This window comes from Dryas octopetala, chromosome 4 (genome assembly GCF_963921425.1).
Source record: "Dryas octopetala chromosome 4, drDryOcto1.1, whole genome shotgun sequence".
Taxonomy (NCBI): domain Eukaryota; kingdom Viridiplantae; phylum Streptophyta; class Magnoliopsida; order Rosales; family Rosaceae; genus Dryas; species Dryas octopetala.
Window position 1 is genome coordinate 15,156,440 of NC_141369.1, and position 20,899 is coordinate 15,177,338.

Consider the following 20,899-nt stretch of genomic DNA (forward strand, 5'->3'; position numbering starts at 1 on the left):
TCTAATTTATCAACTAGGGTTGGGAAAATCTTTCAACAAATTACCACTTATCGACATACTGATCGAAAACAAACTGCAAACAACTGAGGTGGCTCAACCCTAAACCCTAATCGGTGCAATCAGATGCGGTGATGAGTTTGAGTGGTCGAATTGGCGCCATGCAAAGTTGGAGTTGCAGCAGGTCGATGACTATGACTGGAGGTGCTTCCGTGCTGGAGTTGGAGTTGCAAAGAGAAGATGGTGAAGTCCCAGCCACCGCATCCAACTGCGCCCAATTGATACTGATCTTGTCGATAACCGCCCTTGTTGGTAACTTGGTATCGATGTCGGTGGCAAAGCTGACCATACTACCCGATGGTTTGTCGGTGATCGGTTGAGCCATTTCGGTTTGGTTACTGAACCACTACCACCCCTACTCAGAATTAGCATTCACCTTAATTTAATCCTGCCATGTGTTTTGGGTTGGGCTTCACCACCTAAAAAAGAAAATCCCTCGCGGAGTGAGAAGAGACCAAACCCAAAAAGCCCAAACAAAAAGAAGTTGAAAGGCATAATTGCGCCGAACGGCTCAGGTGGGTCCCAGGCATTCGGCATTTACCGCCCAGCTTTGATGATGTGCTGTTCAAACTCCGCCGTCCGATTCCCCACCCACCATAAGGCTTCCCAGATGCCGACACGTGGCCACCTCCAATCAGAGAATTTGAATGAGCCGGTCAAGCGCGCAAGAAATTATAAATTAGAAAAAGACTGGCGGGCCCCGCCACGTGTGGACGGGCCCAAGACATTCAAATACAAAACATAGGGCCCACCTAGAAACGAAAAATCGTCGTCACGTGCCTCATTCTCCCCCTCGCACGTGCCACTTCTGTTTCTTCAAAAATTCCAAGCATTTCTCCTCTCTTCTGCTATATCTTTGCTCTTTGGTTTGGGTTACTCTCGAGCCTCCATTGTAGTCCAGCTTACAGAGTACACCAGAAAAAGAAGAAAAAAAAGTAAAAAAAAAAAAAAGAGTGTGGGAGAAGCTTCGAGCTGTGAGAAGGAGCTTTTGGTTGCGTGAGTAATGATCGAGATTGTTTGGTGTACTTTAAGAGGTTGAGGTTCCGATCTAAGCTTGGAATCGGAGGGTCCGATTGAGATTTGGATCGGGTTGAGAGAGAGATGAACGGGGTTGGGAGACAAGGGCAGAGATCTGGTGCGGCGGGGGTGCACCACCAGCGGCAATACTCTGATAACTTCTTGGAGACTTCGTCCAACGGGAGGTGGCTTCAGTCAGCTGGTCTTCAACACCTTCAGTCTTCTTCCAACTCCTCCTCTGGTCTTCCTCCTCAGGTCTGTTTGCTTCCCCAGAAAATGCATCGAAAAAGTCAATCAAAATGTTGTAAAATACTTGCATTTAGGTACAATGTAATCAGCATTTTTCTTTATTCTTTGAGTTTTTTTTTTTTTTTTTTAATTTTTTAAATTGATTGTTTCTGGTTGGTGCCATTTTGATAAGACCCAGATGGGATTTTGACTAAAAGGGTCAAGCTTTGATCTTTGTAGATCTGATGATACAGTTTTGTATCCAAGCCCTTTGATTGTTTGCCTTTTGTCGTTGAATTTAAAGCAGGACTATGGTTTCTATGGTGGAGGTGGAGGAGGACAGGCTTCTAGAATGTATCGGAACGCACAGAGAGGATACAATGAGTTCTACGTGGAGCCATCGACACCTCCCTACAATTCACGGATGAAAAGCGGCGAGGAGTCGCCCAATGAGTCCAGTCCTGGACTACTGGATCTGCATTCATTTGATACTGAGCTCATTCCTGAGGTGGGTCTCTATCCATTTCAGTAAATATTGCATTGTTTGGTTCTGTGTTTTATAATGGATATATGTAATGTGTTTCTCTGCCATGTATTGGTACCACTACATTTTGATGTTGTAATTCTGTTCATGAAATACTTCCCATTTTCAACTTGAATTTGTTTTAAAACATTGCACTCATTTGTGATAAAATTGAATACTTTTCTCAATTTCATTTCCCGTAAATAATGTAATGCATTATGAAAGTCTCTCTATATCCTATAAATAGTTAATATTTTGCTCTTTCAAGCTGTTAATATGTGAATCTTGGAGTTCATTGTAGAATTTCAAGAATTGCTTTATTATTTTATCTAGAAATGGAGAAAATGACTTGTGATGCATAGTCCTCCTAAAGTTATTTCGTATCTCATGTATAGATGCCGGCCTCTGGATTGTATGATGGTGCTTCCCTATATTATCATGCTCGGGGCAGAAGCTTTGATGATTCTGAACCCTACATTCCAAGCAACAAACAATCAGACAGGGTTCGTTTACCAGAAAACAACCTCCTAAAAAGTTTTGCTGCAGATAAAGAGAAAGCAAGTTCTGTAGCAAAGATCAAAGTTGTGGTATGTTCTATGTATTCCTTTATTTAACCTCTTAGGCTCCTATCATATCATCCTAATCAGCGCTTGTGATTTCCTCTTTTTACCTGAAATAAATTGCAATGCCCATAAGACCACCAGGCATTTGCTGAACCAAAGTTTGTAATATTCCTACAACATGAAGTGGCTTTGATTTGGTCATGGATGAAAAATGTTTGCACCTCATACCATGTTAGGCCTGTTACAATTTATTATCGTGTTTTTTTTTTTTTTTTTTTTTTTAATTTGTCCTAATATTGATTTTTAATGGTACAAATGCAGGTGCGCAAGAGACCACTTAATAAAAAGGAGTTGGCGAAGAATGAGGAAGATATCATAGATACACTTTCCAACTCTGTAACAGTTCATGAGACTAAGCTCAAGGTAAACGCCACTTAGTGGTGAATGTCGGCATGATTACAGCAATTTTTGTTGCTCGAATGTGATTAGAGCTTACTGCTTACTAGAGAAAGATCTGTCTTTTTTGGTCAAGGCATGATAAAAGAAATTATATAGGCATAGTGATCAAATGTAAATCCAGCCAAAATACAGATTGTGCCATGTCCTTTTATGTTTTAGGCTGTAAAAAAAATTCGCTAGAAAAAGAACAATTTAAACATGGAAAATCAGAGGTAGAATGAATGAACTTTAATAGAGTAAACAAATACCATCAGTAGCTGTACTTGCTGCTAGTGATGGTTGCGGAAACATTTGACATCCTTATTTCATTTGTATATCTTGTTAATTTGTCATATATTGCAGTAACATTAATCTTTTATCTTTTTATTTTTTCCCCTTGATTAATCTGATACTTAGCACATGATTCTACCTATAGATAGGTATTTTGGTCTAGATGCTTTTATGTGTCTGAGTTCATTCTTGATGTTCTGCAGGTTGACCTAACAGAATATGTCGAAAAGCATGAATTTGTTTTTGATGCAGTGCTGAATGAGGAAGTCTCAAATGATGAAGTATGTATATTGCAATTAAATAAATAGCAGAAAACAAAAATTACAAAACATATATTAAATCAGAATTATTGTATAGATAATAGAAAATTATATACGAAACATGGCTCTTAATATGTTTTACGTTACTTATCCTCGTATTTTCAACATGTGCTTGTAGGTATATCGTGAGACTGTAGAGCCCATAGTTCCAATCATTTTCCAACGCACAAAGGCAACTTGTTTTGCTTATGGACAAACAGGTTAGTGTCTGTCTCAAATCTATGGCTTTGTTACAGACTTGCTTTTGAACACTCTGTTCTATTTTAATGTGCATGTGAGATCATTGTCTATTTCCTTGTGGATTCTGCATCCTTATCTTTATATTTAACAAACATTAATTCATTCTGAATATGTTCTGGTTGGGGTTTTTTTTGTTTTTTGTTTTTATATTTGATAAACAATAAAATTTGTATTCATTTGTCATTACACACACAGACAAACTCATATGCTTAATATATACAGATTTTCCTTCTTCTATATATGAAGTACTTGTATGTATGTTCATGCAAAAGTGAATTGCCAAAAATCTCTAGCGTTGGAGGAAAGGCTAAATACTACCATTTTATTGTTTTGCACCTTGGGACTTTGATGTCTTTTACACATGTCTGTTTGAGGCATTAGATAACTGCTATGGAAAACTTGTGCTCACCTTTGGTTGCTCATTCAGGGAGTGGAAAAACTTATACCATGAAACCATTGCCTCTTAAAGCATCACGAGATATATTGAGGTTGATGCACCATACTTATCGTAATCAGGGATTTCAGTTGTTTGTTAGCTTCTTTGAAATATATGGGGGAAAACTCTTTGATCTCCTCAATGATCGAAGGTAAGCTGTTCCAGCCTTCCTCTTCTAGTTAGTATTTAAAGTTTTAAAATTTCTTTATACTTACAATTCAAGTTCTGCAGAAAGCTTTGCATGAGAGAAGATGGTAAGCAACAAGTTTGTATTGTGGGTTTGCAAGAATACAGAGTGTCAGATGTTGAAACAATTAAGGAGCTCATTGAGAAAGGAAGTGCCACAAGAAGTACCGGTACAACTGGTGCAAATGAAGAATCCTCTCGTTCACATGCCATACTTCAGCTTGCTATTAAGAGGTCAGTTGATGGCAGTGAATCGAAGCCTCCCCGACCTGTTGGCAAGCTCTCCTTTATAGACCTAGCTGGAAGTGAACGTGGTGCAGATACTACAGATAATGACAAACAGACAAGGTATAATGCACACCATCTACCAGACAAGGATAATATAGGTTTTAGATGTTCTTTTCTCCATATTTGGTGGATTGCTTGCTAAAATAGCTGTTTCAAATATGATGCAGAATGGAAGGTGCTGAGATTAATAAGAGCTTACTTGCATTGAAGGAATGCATTAGAGCTCTTGACAATGACCAGGGTCATATTCCTTTCCGAGGAAGTAAATTAACTGAAGTTCTTAGGGATTCATTTGTTGGTAACTCACGCACTGTGATGATATCATGCATATCACCAAGCTCAGGATCCTGTGAACATACTCTCAACACTTTAAGATATGCTGACAGGTGAGATGCATTTTCAGAGCAGTCAATTTTCTGGTATTTATGTTACACATTTTCAGAGCAGTCTAATGTATTCTTGCAATTAAAATTACATTCTAGGGTGAAGAGCCTTTCGAAAGGGAGCAACCCTAAGAAGGATATGTTACCTTCGACCTTAAACCTCAAGGAATCAACAAATGTACCCTTATCTTCAGTTTTGCCAACAGCCTCTACCTTTGAGGATGAAATAAATGATACATGGCCTGCACAAGTTGAAAAAGAGGAATTTGACGCATCAGAAGAGTCCTATGAGGAGGCAAAAACATTATGGAAGAGAAATGGGAAGCTAGAGCAGTACAATGTATCAACTTTGGAGGACAAAGTACGTAAGCCCAATGGTCAGACAAAATGGAAGGAACTGCCAAAGTCTCATTCAAGGAACTCAAATTCAGATGATGATTTAAATGCCCTCTTACAGGTAATAACAACAAGAGACCCAAGTACAAATAGTTTAGAAAATGGTGTGGAAGATCAATTTGTGAGATAAACTATAATTTGATAACATGGTGTAACCACTCGCCAGATCAATTTGTGAGATAAACTTTCTATAGTTTGTACAGATAGCATTGCCCATTATATAAACCAAAGTTGTTAATGTGTAAAGCCTATGTTGCATGTTTCCAGGAGGAGGAAGATCTTGTAAGTGCTCACCGGAAACAAGTGGAGGATACTATGAACATTGTTAGAGAGGTATGTGATTGCAATTTATAATTGAGGCTTGAATGCGTATTTGTATATTTTCATGGTTCATATTTCAGCATGGAAGAGCCTGGAACTGGTTGGGGTTCCATAGATTTTTTTTAATACCACTAATTAATATATCATTTCCTTAGTTTTTCTAAGCATGGAGATGTGATTTAGCAGACCTTTTGATATATATGCATATATGACGTTTTTACTTGGGTAATGCATTTGCAGGAGATGAATCTGTTGGTAGAAGCAGACCAACCAGGGAATCAGCTGGATGATTATGTTACTAGATTGAACGCCATTCTATCTCAGAAGGCTGCAGGGATCCTGCAATTACAAACTCGTTTAGCTCATTTCCAGAAGCGTTTAAAAGAACATAATGTTCTTGTATCTTCTTCTGCGTACTGATTTAATGCGGAAATGCAGACAGCAGTGGCCAAGACATGGTGGTGGAGGGAAGGATTGGCTAAAATTTGTTTTAATTTCGGTTTGATAATTTGGAGTTCTCATCTCTTGTACCCTTTTTTTTTTTTTTGGTCATTCATCTCTTTATCCAGTTAGAAAATGTATATGGATTTTGTGAAAGTGACATATTTCACATGGCTTGAAATAACTTAATGAAATTTTATAATTACAACTGATTTCCTACGAGTTAAGGCCAAACGGGGTCAATCGGCCGGCTGGCCTCAACGACTTTTACTATCTTTATGCATATAATATGTATTAATATTATAAATTGCCCCTTTTTTATAACTTGTCCTTATAAAGAATGGTGAAATATCATTTGTTTAATAAAATTATTAAGAAAACATTATTTAATAGTAAAATAAAACAATAATATAGTTTAAAACAAAACAATGGCATAAATATATCAGAATTGATAAAAAGCTTACTACAATAGCATAGCTAAATTTAGCATTTGTTATGCTATTGCTAAATTTAGCATTTACTATGCTATTGTTAAATTTTTCACTATATATAGCAGAAAATTTAGTAATTGTTATTAAGGAACTCAAGAAAAAAGTGGACATACCATTTGAAAAATATGAGTAAAGAAAGAATAAAAAACCAAGTGAAAGAAAGTGATTGGTTAAAAAAGTGTTGGGTCCCACAAGGAGAAAGAGAAGAAAAGATATTTACATGAATGAAAAAGATTGCAGCAAGAGGCATGAGGATGAGCAGCTGTCATGGGTTGATTGGCTATGTATTCAAATTTTACAATTCTTAAAATTTGACTTTGACATGAAAAATATTAAAATATTACTTTGGGTATTAAAATAATAATATTTAAATATATTTAATATTGGGCTCATATTAAAGATCTAATTAAAATATTTACAATGATATAATTATTAAAATAATTTAATATATTAAATTTAATTTATAAGGATATATATGAATATATTAAAAATATAAACATATTAACATATAGCTATAGCTTTTGTGCCATTAAAGGAAAAAACACAAAGAGAGTGCTAAATGCTAAAAGTCATGCTAAATATAACATATAACATATCATATAGCAAAAAGCCATTGTACATGCTCTTAATGAAATTTTATAATTACAACTGGTTTCCTAGAGTTAAGGCCAAATGGGGTCAATTGGCCGGTTGGCCTCAACGACTTTTACTATCTTTATGCATATAATATGTATTAATATTATAAGTTGCCCCTTTTTTATAACTTGTCCTTATAAAGAATGGTGAAATATCATTTGTTTAATAAAATTATTAAGAAACATTATTTAATAGTAAAATAAAACAATAATATAGTTTAAAACAAAACAATGGCATAAATATAGCAAAACTGATAAAAAAGCTCACTACAATAGTATAGCTAAATTTAGCATTTGCTATGCTATTGTTAAATTTTTCACTACATAGCAGAAAATTTAGCAATTGCTATTGAGGAACTCAAGAAAAAAGTAGGCACAATATTTGAAAAGTATGAGTAAGAAAGAATAAAAACCAAGTGAAAGAAACTGATTGGTTAAAAAAGTGCTGGGTCCCACGAGGAGAAAGAGAGAAAAGAATATTCACATGAATGGAAAATGTTGTAGCAAGAGGCATGATGATGAGCAGCTATCATGGGTTGATTGGTCATGTATTCAAATTTTACAATTCCTAAATTTGACTTTGACATGAAAAATGCTAAAATATTAATTTGGGTATTATAATAATAATATTTAAATATATTTAATATTGGGCTCATATTAAAGATCTCATTAAAATATTTACAATGATATAATTATTAAAATAATTTAATATATTAAATTTAATTTATAAAGATATATATGAATATATTTAATTTATAAGGATATATATGAATATATTAAAAATATAAATATATTAACATATAGCTATAGCTTTTGTGCCATCGGAGCAAAAAGCACAAAAGCTATTACTAAATTTTAAAAGTCATGTTAAATATAGTATATAGCATAGCATATAGCAAAAATGCTCTTAATAAAATTTTATAATTACAGCTGGTTTCCTAGAGTGAAGGCCAAATGTGGTCAGTTGGCCGGTTGGCCTCAACGACTTTTATTATCTTTATGCATATAATATGTATTAATATTATAAGTTGCCCCTTTTTTATAACTTGTCCTTATAAAGAATGGTGAAATATCATTTGTTTACTAAAATTATTAAGAAAACATTATTTAATAGTAAAATAAAACAATAATATAGATTAAAACAAAACAATTGTCGGACCCAAAAAAAAAAAAAAAATTGCAGTATAAAAATCAACAATTTAAAGGAGGTGAATGATGTGTTATCAATTACGGTGTGCTATATGTCCACTACAGTGTGGAATATTTAAGTCCATTCTTTTTCTTTAATAAGTATACAATCATTGGAAATATATATCATTTTTTACTAGCCATTGTATGAACTTCCTTGCCACCTGGCATGTTTCTTTAAAGTTCTGGATTCTGGATTTTTGTTCCGGCGAAAAAAAAAAGGTTCTGGATTGTTGTTATTTGATTAAAATCATGAGTGCGTTAATTTTAAGGTAATAACAATCAAACATAGGTTGCTCTTTGGTTTGGTTTTTACTGAATTGATCGATTACCGACTAAATTTTTTTAATTTGGTATACCGATTTTCAAATTAAAATCAGAAATCGAAAAAATCCGAAAGAAGTTGGTTTGGTTTTGTTTTAATAAAAGGCGAAAAAAGTTGGTAAATCTACTAATTACCGAAAATTATTACTAAAAAAAACTGAATCGATTATTACCCAAAAAACCGAAATATATATCGAAAAAAACTGAAACAATTACCAAAATTTAGTTATATATGCTTATATAATACTATTATGTTAGTGGTATAATAAATATTAAACTATTAATATCTTAAACAACTATAAGAAAATATAATTGTATAATATTATCATATTAATATTATAAAAAATATAAGTTAAGATATAGAGTCATTCTCTAATAAAATAAATGTTATTATTTTCTCGTCTTTAGGTAAGTAATGCATATATATATATATCTACTCATATTTATCGGTATATATACATACTAAATTAGAGATAATTACAGATTTAGTTCACTTATTTTATACCTAGTTCAATTTTGGTCTACGATCTTTTTTAAGTTCTGTTTTGGTCAATTAATTGTTCCACTTGTTCAATAAATGTCCAGATTTGTTTTCTAAAATTTGTCTTGCATTTTACCCTATCAAATCTCAGCCAAATTCAGCAAACATATACTTGTTTTAAAGTTATGCATCTCCTCTTTACAACCGTATAAAGATCATTCAAATTGGAGTTCTAAAACTCAAGATAATTAGCCTTAGGGTATCCGAAACTATCAATTTTTCCTAAAAAATTTTCATATTTTTCAAACTTCACCAAACTTCAATTCTCTTTGATTTTAATACTCCAAATTGGTTCCTATGACTAAGAAATGATGAAATATAACTTATACTTCAATTATAATTGAAGAAAACACAACCAAAATGATTTAAAATCATAACTTAAAAAAAAAATCGTGGACTAAAATTGAAGTAAGTATAAAATAAGTGGACCAAAATTGAACTTAAAAAAGATCGTGGACCAAAATTGAACTTAAAAAAGATCGTGGACCAAAATTGTACTAGGTATAAAATAAGTGGACCAAATTTGTAATTTCCTCTACTAAATTAATAGGATATATACTAATACATATTATTAAACTGATTATACTAGTATATATTATTACTAATATTAATATTATTGCAATTAATACTAGTAGTATACTAAACTATCAATACTACTCGTGCAAATATATATTCATCAAACATTATATTTTATGCATCATATTTGATTAAATTTTAATTTATATTGGTATTAAATAATTAGTATTATTATAATTAAACCGAAGATATACTGAAATAAACCGAAAATGAACCAAAGATATACCGAAGTATATCGAAAATGAAACGAAAGTATTCGATACTAAAATTACCGAAATCGAACCGAAAACTGAAATTTACCAAAAATTACCGAACCGAAAAATATCGAATTTTTTTGTTTTGGTTTGATAAGCCCCAATACCGATCCAAACCGACCGATGGGCAGTCCTTCAAACATCACTATAACACATAAATTTAACTTCGAGATAACTTTTTAAAAGGCCAACCCTAACACAAGTCCAACCTACCGAAAATAAAAACTAAAACTAAAATAAGCCCAACTCAGCGAAAATAAAAATTGAAACTAACACAAGCCAAAGCGACCAAAACAGCTTCAGCAAGAGCTAAACTGAAACTGCAGTCTGCGAACTAAAACTGAGTCAGAAAATTAAAACTACGACTGTAGACATATTTGCACTACACTTTAGACAAACATAAGTTTTATTACCAAGAAACTAAGAGAATTTGAGAAAAAAAATTCAAAACGAACAAAAAAAAAAAAACGAACTGAAACTAAACTAAATAAGCTAAGTGACCTAGAGGTTACAAATGTTACCTTATTGTTATATTTTAACAATAGGTGTACTAGAGATTAAGATTCATGCATCCTACGACTAATTTATTTTAAAATCATTTAGTTGCTGGTCTGTTTTAGTGCTTGTATTCAAGTGGAACTTGTAGATTTATAAGCAATCTGTGTTCTTTAGCAGGATATACATAAATGGTTTCATGCAAGCATCCTTTTTTATTTTGCAGATTTTTTTTGTTTGTGTAGTAACAATGACATTAATTCTAATGAACTCATGAGGAAAGAGATTATGTCATTTATAATGAGTTTGGTTAACTTGTGTCAAGCTTGAGCTTCTTTCTTAAGGGCTTTTTTTAACTAATTGTCACAGTAAATTTTACCTTACTCATCACAACAAGTATGAGTGCTGATATGAGGTACCTGGATCAGCCTTTAGCACCCTCTACTACCAAGGTCTTTTGCAAGGTAAAGGAATCATCTTTGCTGATCAGCAGCTGATGACTAGGGAAGAAAATTGGAATTGTTCAGAGCATATGCTTTTGATGTATACTTGTTCTGACCTCCAAGTCTTGACAGCACCACCGGGTCAGATCTGGCTCACTTGTTCAAAAGTGGCTCAATTGTTCAACATGTGATATGTGCTTGAATTGCTTTTTCTTGTTTTCTCATAGGTTGAGTTTCCAGAATTGTGCATAGCTCTAGCTACTTTTTCAGACACTATAAATGGTTTAGAATTGTCTATGTTTCTTTAATTCCTACTTCACTAATTGGCATTCATATTGAGCTGCAGTGAAACACTCATCTAGCCATAGGTACAAGTTAATGCAGGTTTTCAATGATGAGCAGACTTTAATGCTGAGTGAGTGCACATGATGCTTGAAAAGGGATATCCTTTTGAAGTTTGGATTGAAATTATTATTATTATTATGGAAAATCTGTACTGCTTCCAATTAAGTATGTTCATGGAAGAAGGCATTTAGAATACATTTATGGTGTCCAATGGGATAACAAGACAGACTCAAACAAACAGTAACCGAGTCAGAAAGGACTACAAGCATGAAAATCAAAACCAAACTCAGCAGTAATACACACACACACACACAAAGTGGAAAAGAAAACAAAATGGGGAAAGAACAACAGATCAGATCTTTGTATATGCACAAGGAATAGCATACTAACATAGCCATCTACAACCTAATTGCGCCAAGTCTCTGTGAACCAAGTCTTTGTGATCCAAGTCTCTGCGAACCAAGTCTTTGTGATCCAAGTCGCTGCTTTGAATTGTTGATGCTGATAGATGCTGGTGGGAGGGAGAAGTCTGAGTACATATCCAAGAAAAACTTGTCAACAATGTCAAGGTACACCGGACTTTTGAGGCGCGAATAGTAGTGAAGTGCCTCTTCTACATCCAACACTTGTTCCACATCACTTGTATCCACCATTTCAAATTCCTTCATCCTTTTTGCCAAGGCATAGTTCCCTCCATTCTTGTTCCCCAAAGAAGACTCTTCTCTTTTTCCAATCTGCTTCTTGTCCTTTAATCCCCCTTGATGTTTGCTCTTCTTAGGACTCTGCCTTGCATACTCAATGAAGCTTCCACTTCCACTACATTCATGATCTCCTTCCTTCATTGGTTCTTTTGAAGCCATGATGCTGTTACCATCTGATCTCTTGTTTACCTTATCTAGAGTAGACTCCCACTCATCATAAAAATCAGTGTAGAACTCATCTGTTTGGTGATATTTCAGGTCACTCCCACAATAGAAGGGATTGAAGGCAAGGGTTTTGGGTAATTTTTTGTACCCTCCAAAGAAGAATGACTTGAGGTTTCCAAGAGTTTTGTGAAAGAAGATCTTGCTTTTATGTATGGTTTCTTTTAGCACCACCATCTCTGGCTCTTCTGTAGCTCTGCCCCTTGTGTAGCTCTGCCTCAGCCTACAACAAGAGACAAAACTCCAATCTGTTTGAGCTTCTTCTTTTTCTTCTTCTGATATTTGCTTCAATACACTAATAAGAGAGATTAGACGGTTCAAGTTTCTTAACTAAGGTTACATGGAAACATGCATAGACAATGGAATCTAAAGAGAAAACTTACTTCTGTTTCTGCTCTCTCTCTCTCTCTCTCTCTCTCTCTCTCTCTCTCTCAAGATAGTGACTAGTGAGCATCTGATTATATGAATACAGATCAGAAGGCCTGTCTTATTATATGGCTTTGAGAAAATAAGTTAAAGTTTGTCCATATATTTGGTGGTGGGTAAATAGGTTATAATATAGACACATTCAAGTTATTCAGAAGACACTACTAAAAGTAGATTAGGACAATGCGGACGCTGGGGTCCAATAATATTTTGGATTTTTGTTTTTGACTACCTGTTGTATAAAGTGCAGTGGCATTGATTAAGATGCAAAGTTAAAAGTTAAAGGTTTAGTGGGTTGGTGAATACATATTATTTTAATTAATTATTGTTAGTTTGTTAACCAAATTTTGACCCATGTGGGCCACAGGCCAAATGGTCCTGATTGATCATTAAACAGGTCTGTCCCACAGTGATAAGAAATATGATGCCATGATGCCAAACCATTGTGTTCAAGACTTCAAGACTTCAAGTACACTAGCAAGCCTTCTCCTAGATCAAAAGTCAACTTGAAAACCAATTGGTCAAGCTCAACTATTAATTATGTCTCTAATCTATTGTTTCTTCAGAAAATAACTTCCTTACATAGGTGAGTCCCTTAAATTATTAATCTTTTTTTTTTTTTTTTTTGGGGAAGACTTGAAACACTAAAATGATTGAACTATGTCAAGGCCATGGCATAGTTGAAATCGAGTCGAGATAGACATTGATATCGGTCCTTTTCAAATTCGAAACATATTAATTTTCTAAATTATTAGAAAAGAATTTAGCTTCCTAATGTAAATGGGTTATTTTACGAAGAAGCTCTTTAATTTCTTGCAGGTGAATAATCCACATTGCTATTGAATTATAAGAGTGAGATTCATGGTCCCTGTCTGCAAGGATGGTACCATGTTCTGCTGATATCAGGATAAGGTGCAATTGGGTTTCTGCACACTCAAGTCACTGTCTCACAGTTGCCATGCTTTAAAACTAAGCCTCCCTCCAACCTCATACATTTTAAAATCTATTGCAGTCTGCAGAGGTATGGTAAATGATGTTGGCCTTATTTAAAGTACACTAAATACATAAGATTGTGACTTCAGAATGCCAAGTTAGGTTTGGCCATTAATGTACCTACTTTCCGAACTGCAAGAAGAGCCAGCTAACTCTCAAATGCAAGAGCTGAGTGTAAGAAGCCTGAAAATTCTATGCATGCTACAGTGCCTTCAATGCAGAGTGGAATGAATATATTTTTTCTATACCTCTGAATTTTGATAACCAAAATTGATCACCTTATTCCAAAGCTGTAGAGATTGTCACTGAACATTAGCGGCCTAACTTAATCTCATCACACATCATTGTTAACAATCCTAACATGTCACAATGCTCTCCCTAATTATGATTTATTTGTGTAGTTTTGTTTCAGTACCACTGTTACTACTATAGCTGCTCCAGGTCCACCCAACTAAAACGAATATCCAATAGAAGCTATTGCATGGCTTTACAATATATGTTGCGTATAATACAATCAAGTGAATACATCTTCATAAGATTTAGTGAGCATAGACCCATGCTTCTCTTCTAAACCTCGCAACTTCCTCAATATAACTTACTGCTGAAACTATCTCCTCTTGTTTTGTTTGAAAAACTGATGCAACATCCTATGAGCTTCACCATAATTAGTTGAAGTAACGAAGCGATCCTTTATCCACTGTGGGAGCTTGCTAGTTGGATGGCCAAAATTTTGTTTTGAGGAATCAGATGCGTACCGTGAATCAACTAGTAAAATTGCTGCATAGTCATTTATATGCCGGATTGCTCTACCTGATACAGGCAAGGAAAAAACGCATGTGAAGACAATTGAATGAGAAACTGACTTGAATGTGCATACATCAGTAACAAAACAAAGATAAGCATATGAGTGCAACTGGATGGCACACAAAAGGGGCCGGCCAACCCTTGCAGAACCTGATCTTGCACAGACCAGTTATTGTGCTTAAATCAATTTGGCTGGTTTTGCCAACATGAAAAATGAATGTATAAGTAAATAAATAAATTATATATATAGTAGGAATATTTGGAGAATCATATTTGGCAAGTTTAAAGATGGGCATTGGGGTTCCTGGTTTGACCTTATCTTATTCTAGATTATTCACGTATAGTTTCAATAAATCATCTTTATGGTTTGTTAAGCTTCTATTTTTTGAAAGATATTTATGGTCGTAAGAAAACAAACCAATGGACTGATTTATGGCTTTCATGCAAAGATTCTCATAATATTCTTTTCCTCTGTGTCTGCAGCTTCTGAGGATGTCAAACCCTGCATGTTCTCCGCTGTAAAGTTCATTACAAACTGAAAGACTGGGCGGCTTAATGGAATTTGAATTTCCCAGTCCTTCAATATACTTCACCCTCTCCATCAACTCAATATCAGAAGGGCTAGCATAGGGCAGTCCAACCATGACTATACACCGACCCATCCCATCGCTTAAGTTGATGCCTTCTGATATCTTACCACCAACAACAGCAAGAAGTATTGCACCACTCTGAGAAGGATTTTCTTTCCATTCCCCAGTATCAATTGTTTCCTTGTATTCTTTGAGAACAGATTCTACATTTGTATTCTTCCTAGGCTCTCTAAACAGACGCTTCTTCTTCTTAATCCTTTCAAGGATTCCCGCAGCCTCCCAGGCATCATACACTTGTCCTTCATAATCAAATGAAGAGAAGAAGACAACAATGCCTTCAGGAACCACCGTCACCAAATTGCAAAGCAAAAGCCCTAGCTCCTGTATCTGTAAATTCAAGCCCATCAATGTTTAGTCAGCCACCATCTATTCCAAATTCCAGGAAGAAATAATCTTTCCACTGTCGAACTGTGTATTTTATTTAAAACAAAAGAAGAGAAAAAAAAAATAGTGAATGCATAAAATAATGAGACTAGCAACCAATATAAGGGGTGACCACGGTATTGACTTTCAACTGAAAACAGTTGAAAGAGAGTAGTTTCTATAAACAATTTCAGATACGATTGCAATATACTTGCCATGATTGATGATCTTCTGGAGCTGTAGCTAAAATCAAAAGACTGACCAGAAGGGCCACGGGAAACTGCAACTGGCAAAATGCTTTCTGGGGGAACAATATGACTACAAGAAAAGAACTGCAACTGGTTCGGTGGTAACCAAGGGAAAAGTCGCTCCCTTGTTTCTTCTATAGGTTGCAGAGTTCCCCCAGCCAGTAGTACAGCATGTGCTTGATCCACAATCTGCATGAAGTTCAGAGTTAATGTTTCACAACTGGGACAAGAATACTAGATCATTAAATCCAACCACATCAGAATAAGAAAATTTTGGCAAACCTCAGAAAAAATCTTATCACCAGTGAGCATAACATATTTTATGTACCCTCCTTGCTGCCCAGAGCATGTTGGTCTAGTCCTTGAGATGATAATCCTCCCATCACCATCTTTGTTTGTCAATGATTGCAACAAATCAGCTAATGCCTGGAAACTGGACAGAGTGCTTCTGTCTTCACTATCATTAAGTGCCAAACTTTTTTGAAAGTTAGCTACTTTATCTCCATACCCACTGACCTAGAAAACCAAGTACATTTCCACCTATCAAACATGCAAAGAGCAGGGAAGATGGGTAACAATATATAGTGGGAACAAGGATTCACCTTGTGCATGATGTTGCTTTCCTTTATATACTGAAGCAATTTGACCAAGTTGATGTTGTCTATATTGAGGGAAAATAAAAAATCATTAATGGTCATAGAGGATGTAGACGTGTCATTTGCTCCAGAAGCCTTTTTTTCAGTATCGTGGCAAGAATCTTTATAACCCGTGTCCTCGTTGAGTAAAACTTGGAGGAAAGCCCTAGTGAGCACCGTGAGAGTTTGGATATATCTACGATTTCCAGGTCCCAATTGATTGCAAAATCTTTCAAGGTACTTCCCAATGTGGCATTGCACATCCTCCAGCTATAAAGAAGCCAGGAGAACCGTTAAGATATCAGACTAAACTAAGTGAAGACTTAAAACGCTACAATATATCAAACTCGTCTACTTTTCTATCATTGGATCAGATAATTTGATACAGCTTGGATTTAGGCGAGCAATCAATGAACACCAAAACCAGATACACAAATCAAATGACAAGATTGTCAACTAGCTTTTAAGATTTATTAGGTCAACTAAAGTTCATTATTACCTGTGACAAAGTGATTTTTGAGTCGTACATACTGATTAAGGAGTCAGCTAGATTATGAGCCTCATCTATAATAACAATACTATTCTTTAAATTCAGACCAAGTGATTCACGAGATGATTTTGAAAGGAGAGATTGATATGGTAGAACCACCAGATCAGCCGCAGGAACCATGCTTCGGGAGCCATAATATGGGCAACTCCTCATGCTTCTTCCAAGATGAACAAGATCTTCAATATCCAAGGCACCTTGTTGAGACATCTTGCTCCTGAATTCCTTTTGTAGTTTAGGTTTTCTAAGCATTGGGCATCCACAAGAAGCCTTGTTCCTGCGAATCCTTCCTCCTGCACCTAAGTTCTGCAGATCAATACTATCATCAGTCAAGAGAAATCCCAATAACAGAATGAGCTAAGAAAGCTATAGATCATATGGTGCTTTTGATGGCTATCAAGAACACAGGGGTCCATTTCAGCCAAGATATATACGCAGTATAAAAAACTTGTTAAGCCATGCCCTGATATACATGAGTTCAGTTTTCATGCCATACAAAACAGACCAGTTATATCCATTGACCCTTATCGCTTAACTCAAGTCTTTCCAATTAATTCTGAACCAAGAGCTATATTCTTTAGAAATTGGTTGAACTAATTGGTGCACAATCATATGTAGATAATTTAGCATGATTAGATATTCACAGTTACAAGGAAACCAAACATTCAATTATAACACGCATCTATTCTTGTATTGTCATAAAACATGCAGCAAGAGTGAAACAGATCATCTTCTGTATCACATATATGACCACGCATTTCTTACTTTTTTACTTAGTTGATCAGGCTGGCTTGCCATGGGACAAATTTCAGATTTAGCATTGGGTATCCAAAGAGCAGAATGCAGGATTAAAGAGCTAGGACCATATAGTAATATCTAATCATGGTAATATGGTTTGCATCTACGACTTCACAAAGAAAAATGTAGCTGATTTAAAGCACTTCGTGATAATTGAGTACAAGGGTAGATTTTACAAAAAAAAAAAAAAAAAGCACAGAATGTACTGTGAAATAATTCTAAAGTAGAAGACAAAAATAAAAGTGATCAAAGGCATTCAACTAGGAAATCCATAACAGCCTGATTAAAAGGCATTAAGCACAAGTGGTATTCAGATACAAAAATAATTAGCTACAGAATACAGAATATATATCCAGAAAAATCCAACCATGTAAGTTGGACAAATGTTCTGAGGCCAGTAAAAAAAACCCAATCGATTGCATGAATTATAATTTATGGGATTCTAAATGGATAAATTTGTTACCTTGATTTTGGAAACTTCTTTATTTTTGTTCTTTTGAAGCTCCAAACAGCGTTCATTGATGCGAGTTGAGCTTCCAAGTTTCAATACCTCTGAAACCAATGCCCCAGAAGAATTTAAACAATATAAAAATTCTAATCTAATATTACAATGATAAATTCCTTACCTTCATTAATGCATAAATTCTTCCTTGAGCCTAAACAGACCACCTTCATCTCATTAGCAAAGACTGTCTTTCTTAACTCCTTTATGAACTGTGAAAGCTGTGAATGTGTCCGACTACAAAAATAGACCTGCAACTTCTCTTCCCCCTCATCTTCATCATCATCAGACCCATATTTTTCATCTTCCTCGTCACTCGATGAACTAAGAGAAACCCCAAGAACCTTCCTCTTTGACTTCCCACCGCCCGGAACTCCTTCCTCTTCACTTTCATGTTCTTCCAACAAAAACTCCTCATCACCCAACTCCACAGCATCATTGCTCATTTGCAAATCTTTCCCCTCTTTCTTTGTACAAGACTCATCCTCAACACTCCGCGAGAACAAATCTCTACACTTTTCATGGTTCCTTCTCTTATCAGCCTTTCCATATCTAATCCCATATTTCTCCTTCTTCTTAGACTTCTTCTCCTCGCCCCACTTGTCTTTGTTAATAACAGCATTTCTCATCCAATCAGGTTCATCATCTGAGTCCAATCCACCATCTTTTGCACAATTATGATCAGATTCAACCCGTTCCTCAGATTTCTGTTGTTGCCTCGTATCAACCACCCATTGCAAAGCACTACAAATGATACTTAGAGTTTTCCCAGTCCCTATTGAAATACCAATGATTTCAAATCAATCCCAACAGAATAATAAAAGGTAAATACTCTAGATTTTCATTTTGGGGCAACACTGAGAGCAAATTTTTGTTTTCATTTGGTTCCCACATTATCCTTGCAGTCAAACAGTGCATACAGTCAACCAATTCAAATAGTAATCTTGATTCATAACATAACAAACCCAAAAAAGAAAAAACACAGGAAAATGTCACTGATGACTAAAGCAAAAAAATAACATATGGGTATCTCAACCAAACTCATAAACTCCAACTTTCCATAATGAAGAAACAGAAACTAGAGAAAGAAAATCAGAAACATGGAGAGAGATTGAGTGGTAACTGATTACTCACCTGTGGGGCTTTCGAGCATGGAGAGACCTCCTTTGTTGAGAGAGTGATAGAGGGCGTTCATGAAATCAATCTGGATGGCGTAAGGTTTGAATGGAAATGCTGGGAATTTTGGGGCCTCCCCATTTTCTTTTTGCTCTTCCATTTTCGTCTCTGCTCTTCTTCTTCGAATTGCTTTGGTAGGTCTCAGTCTCTACTACTTTCTATAAACTAGTCTGTAGGTGGTATGAACTGTGAAGGAACTCTGTTTCGCGCGCCTTCACTTCACTCCCGCCAGACCAAAACTGGGCCTTTTATTAAGAGGGCTGCTATTTGCACACCCTCTTTTTTCTTTTTGTACACCCCTTTTGAAAAAAAAAAAAAAAGCCTCAAGAAAAATACCACTTTAACCCTCCCCTCACCCACACACCCCATTCCCATCCCCCCCCTCTATTTTTTCTCACGTTCACACCCCCCTCCCCCTGTTTTTTTTTTTTTTTTTTTTCTTCTTCTTCTCCAGCCAGCCCCTCCATCTTTCTCAAGCTTGCACAGCCACGCCCACCACCATTCTCCCTCTCTCTACCATCTCTGCCGACCACCCCAGCCCCGCCCCAGCCCACCCCAACCCAGGCCCGACCACCCCAGCCCCGCCCCTTCTCACCCCAACCCAGCCCCGACCACCCCAGCGGCTTCCAACCACCGGCGTGCCCTTCTCTCTCTCTCTCTCTCTCTCTCTCTCTCTCTCCGAGTAGCTGGTTCGGCGGGCACTTGCCGAACGGGTCCTTGATGTTCGGTGGGTACCTACCGAACAACACTTACATCGTTTGGCGGATGCCTGCCGAACGAGTGTGACATTTTCGGCGGGCCAGTGTCGAACGGATGCGCAGCTGCGCGCGGGAGGAGAGAGAGAGAGGAGGTGCTGCTGCTACAGGGCTGGGGTGCGGGAGGGAATGAGGTGGTCCGGTGAGGGGCTGAGTGGGTGGGTCGGGGCTGGGGTGGGCTGTGAGGGGTGGTCGGAGCTGGGTTGGGGTGGGCTGGGGAAGAGAGAGAGGAGGTGGTGCTGCGGGGGGGGGGTCGGTGCAGGGGCTGAGGGGCTAGGTGGGTTGGGTGGAGGGGGGAGGCCGGAGGGGGAGGGAGGGAGGGGTGGGTCGGGTGAGGGGGTTGAGGGGCTTGGTGGGTTGGGTGGAGGGGCTGGCTGGCTGGCTGGAGAAGAAGAAGAAGAAAAAAAAAAAAAAACAGGGGGAGGGGGGTGTGAACGTGAGAAAAAAGAGAGGGAAAGAGGGGAGGGTGTGTAATGAAATGAGGGTATTTTGGTAATGGGTTGGGTGTGTGTTGAGAGGTTTTGAATTTGAGGTAAGTGTGTGGGGTGTGTAGGAGAAAAAAAGGGAAAAAGGGTGTGCAAAAAGAAAAAAAGGGGTGTGCAAATAGCAGCCCTCTTTATTAAAGCCTCTATTTAGCACTCATAGCCCAAACAAGGGCA

At 36.4% G+C, this 20,899-nt stretch overlaps 3 protein-coding genes across 4 annotated transcripts; 1 reads left to right on the top strand and 2 right to left on the bottom strand.

Annotated features, from left to right (window-relative positions):
• The first annotated feature begins 917 nt into the window (after positions 1–917).
• Positions 918–6,340, top strand: LOC147287213 (ATP binding microtubule motor family protein). Of its 2 annotated transcripts, none has more exons than XM_086241185.1 (12): positions 918–1,329; positions 1,607–1,810; positions 2,221–2,412; positions 2,710–2,811; positions 3,321–3,398; positions 3,556–3,637; positions 4,105–4,264; positions 4,345–4,647; positions 4,755–4,973; positions 5,070–5,427; positions 5,634–5,699; positions 5,928–6,340. In XM_086241185.1, exons 1-12 carry the CDS (start codon positions 1,159–1,161, stop codon positions 6,105–6,107), a joined length of 2,115 nt encoding a protein of 704 aa, XP_086097311.1. In that variant the 5' UTR covers positions 918–1,158; the 3' UTR covers positions 6,108–6,340. The 2 variants fall into 2 exon arrangements, with proteins under 2 accessions (XP_086097311.1, XP_086097312.1); XM_086241186.1 differs by having other exon boundaries at positions 1,610–1,810.
• A 5,397-nt stretch (positions 6,341–11,737) lies between these two features.
• Positions 11,738–12,710, bottom strand: LOC147287214 (LOW protein: ATP-dependent RNA helicase-like protein). Its single transcript, XM_086241205.1, has one exon. It carries the CDS (start codon positions 12,518–12,520, stop codon positions 11,819–11,821), a length of 702 nt encoding a protein of 233 aa, XP_086097331.1. The 5' UTR covers positions 12,521–12,710; the 3' UTR covers positions 11,738–11,818.
• Positions 12,711–14,369: 1,659 nt separating this feature from the next.
• LOC147287215 (RAD3-like DNA-binding helicase protein) lies at positions 14,370–19,585 on the bottom strand. The gene is made up of 9 exons (XM_086241204.1): positions 19,444–19,585; positions 18,434–19,084; positions 18,271–18,359; positions 16,962–17,315; positions 16,430–16,732; positions 16,110–16,343; positions 15,795–16,016; positions 14,985–15,543; positions 14,370–14,572 (listed from the first exon to the last, which is right to left on the bottom strand). Exons 1-9 carry the CDS (start codon positions 19,583–19,585, stop codon positions 14,370–14,372), a joined length of 2,757 nt encoding a protein of 918 aa, XP_086097330.1.
• Positions 19,586–20,899: the final 1,314 nt, after the last annotated feature.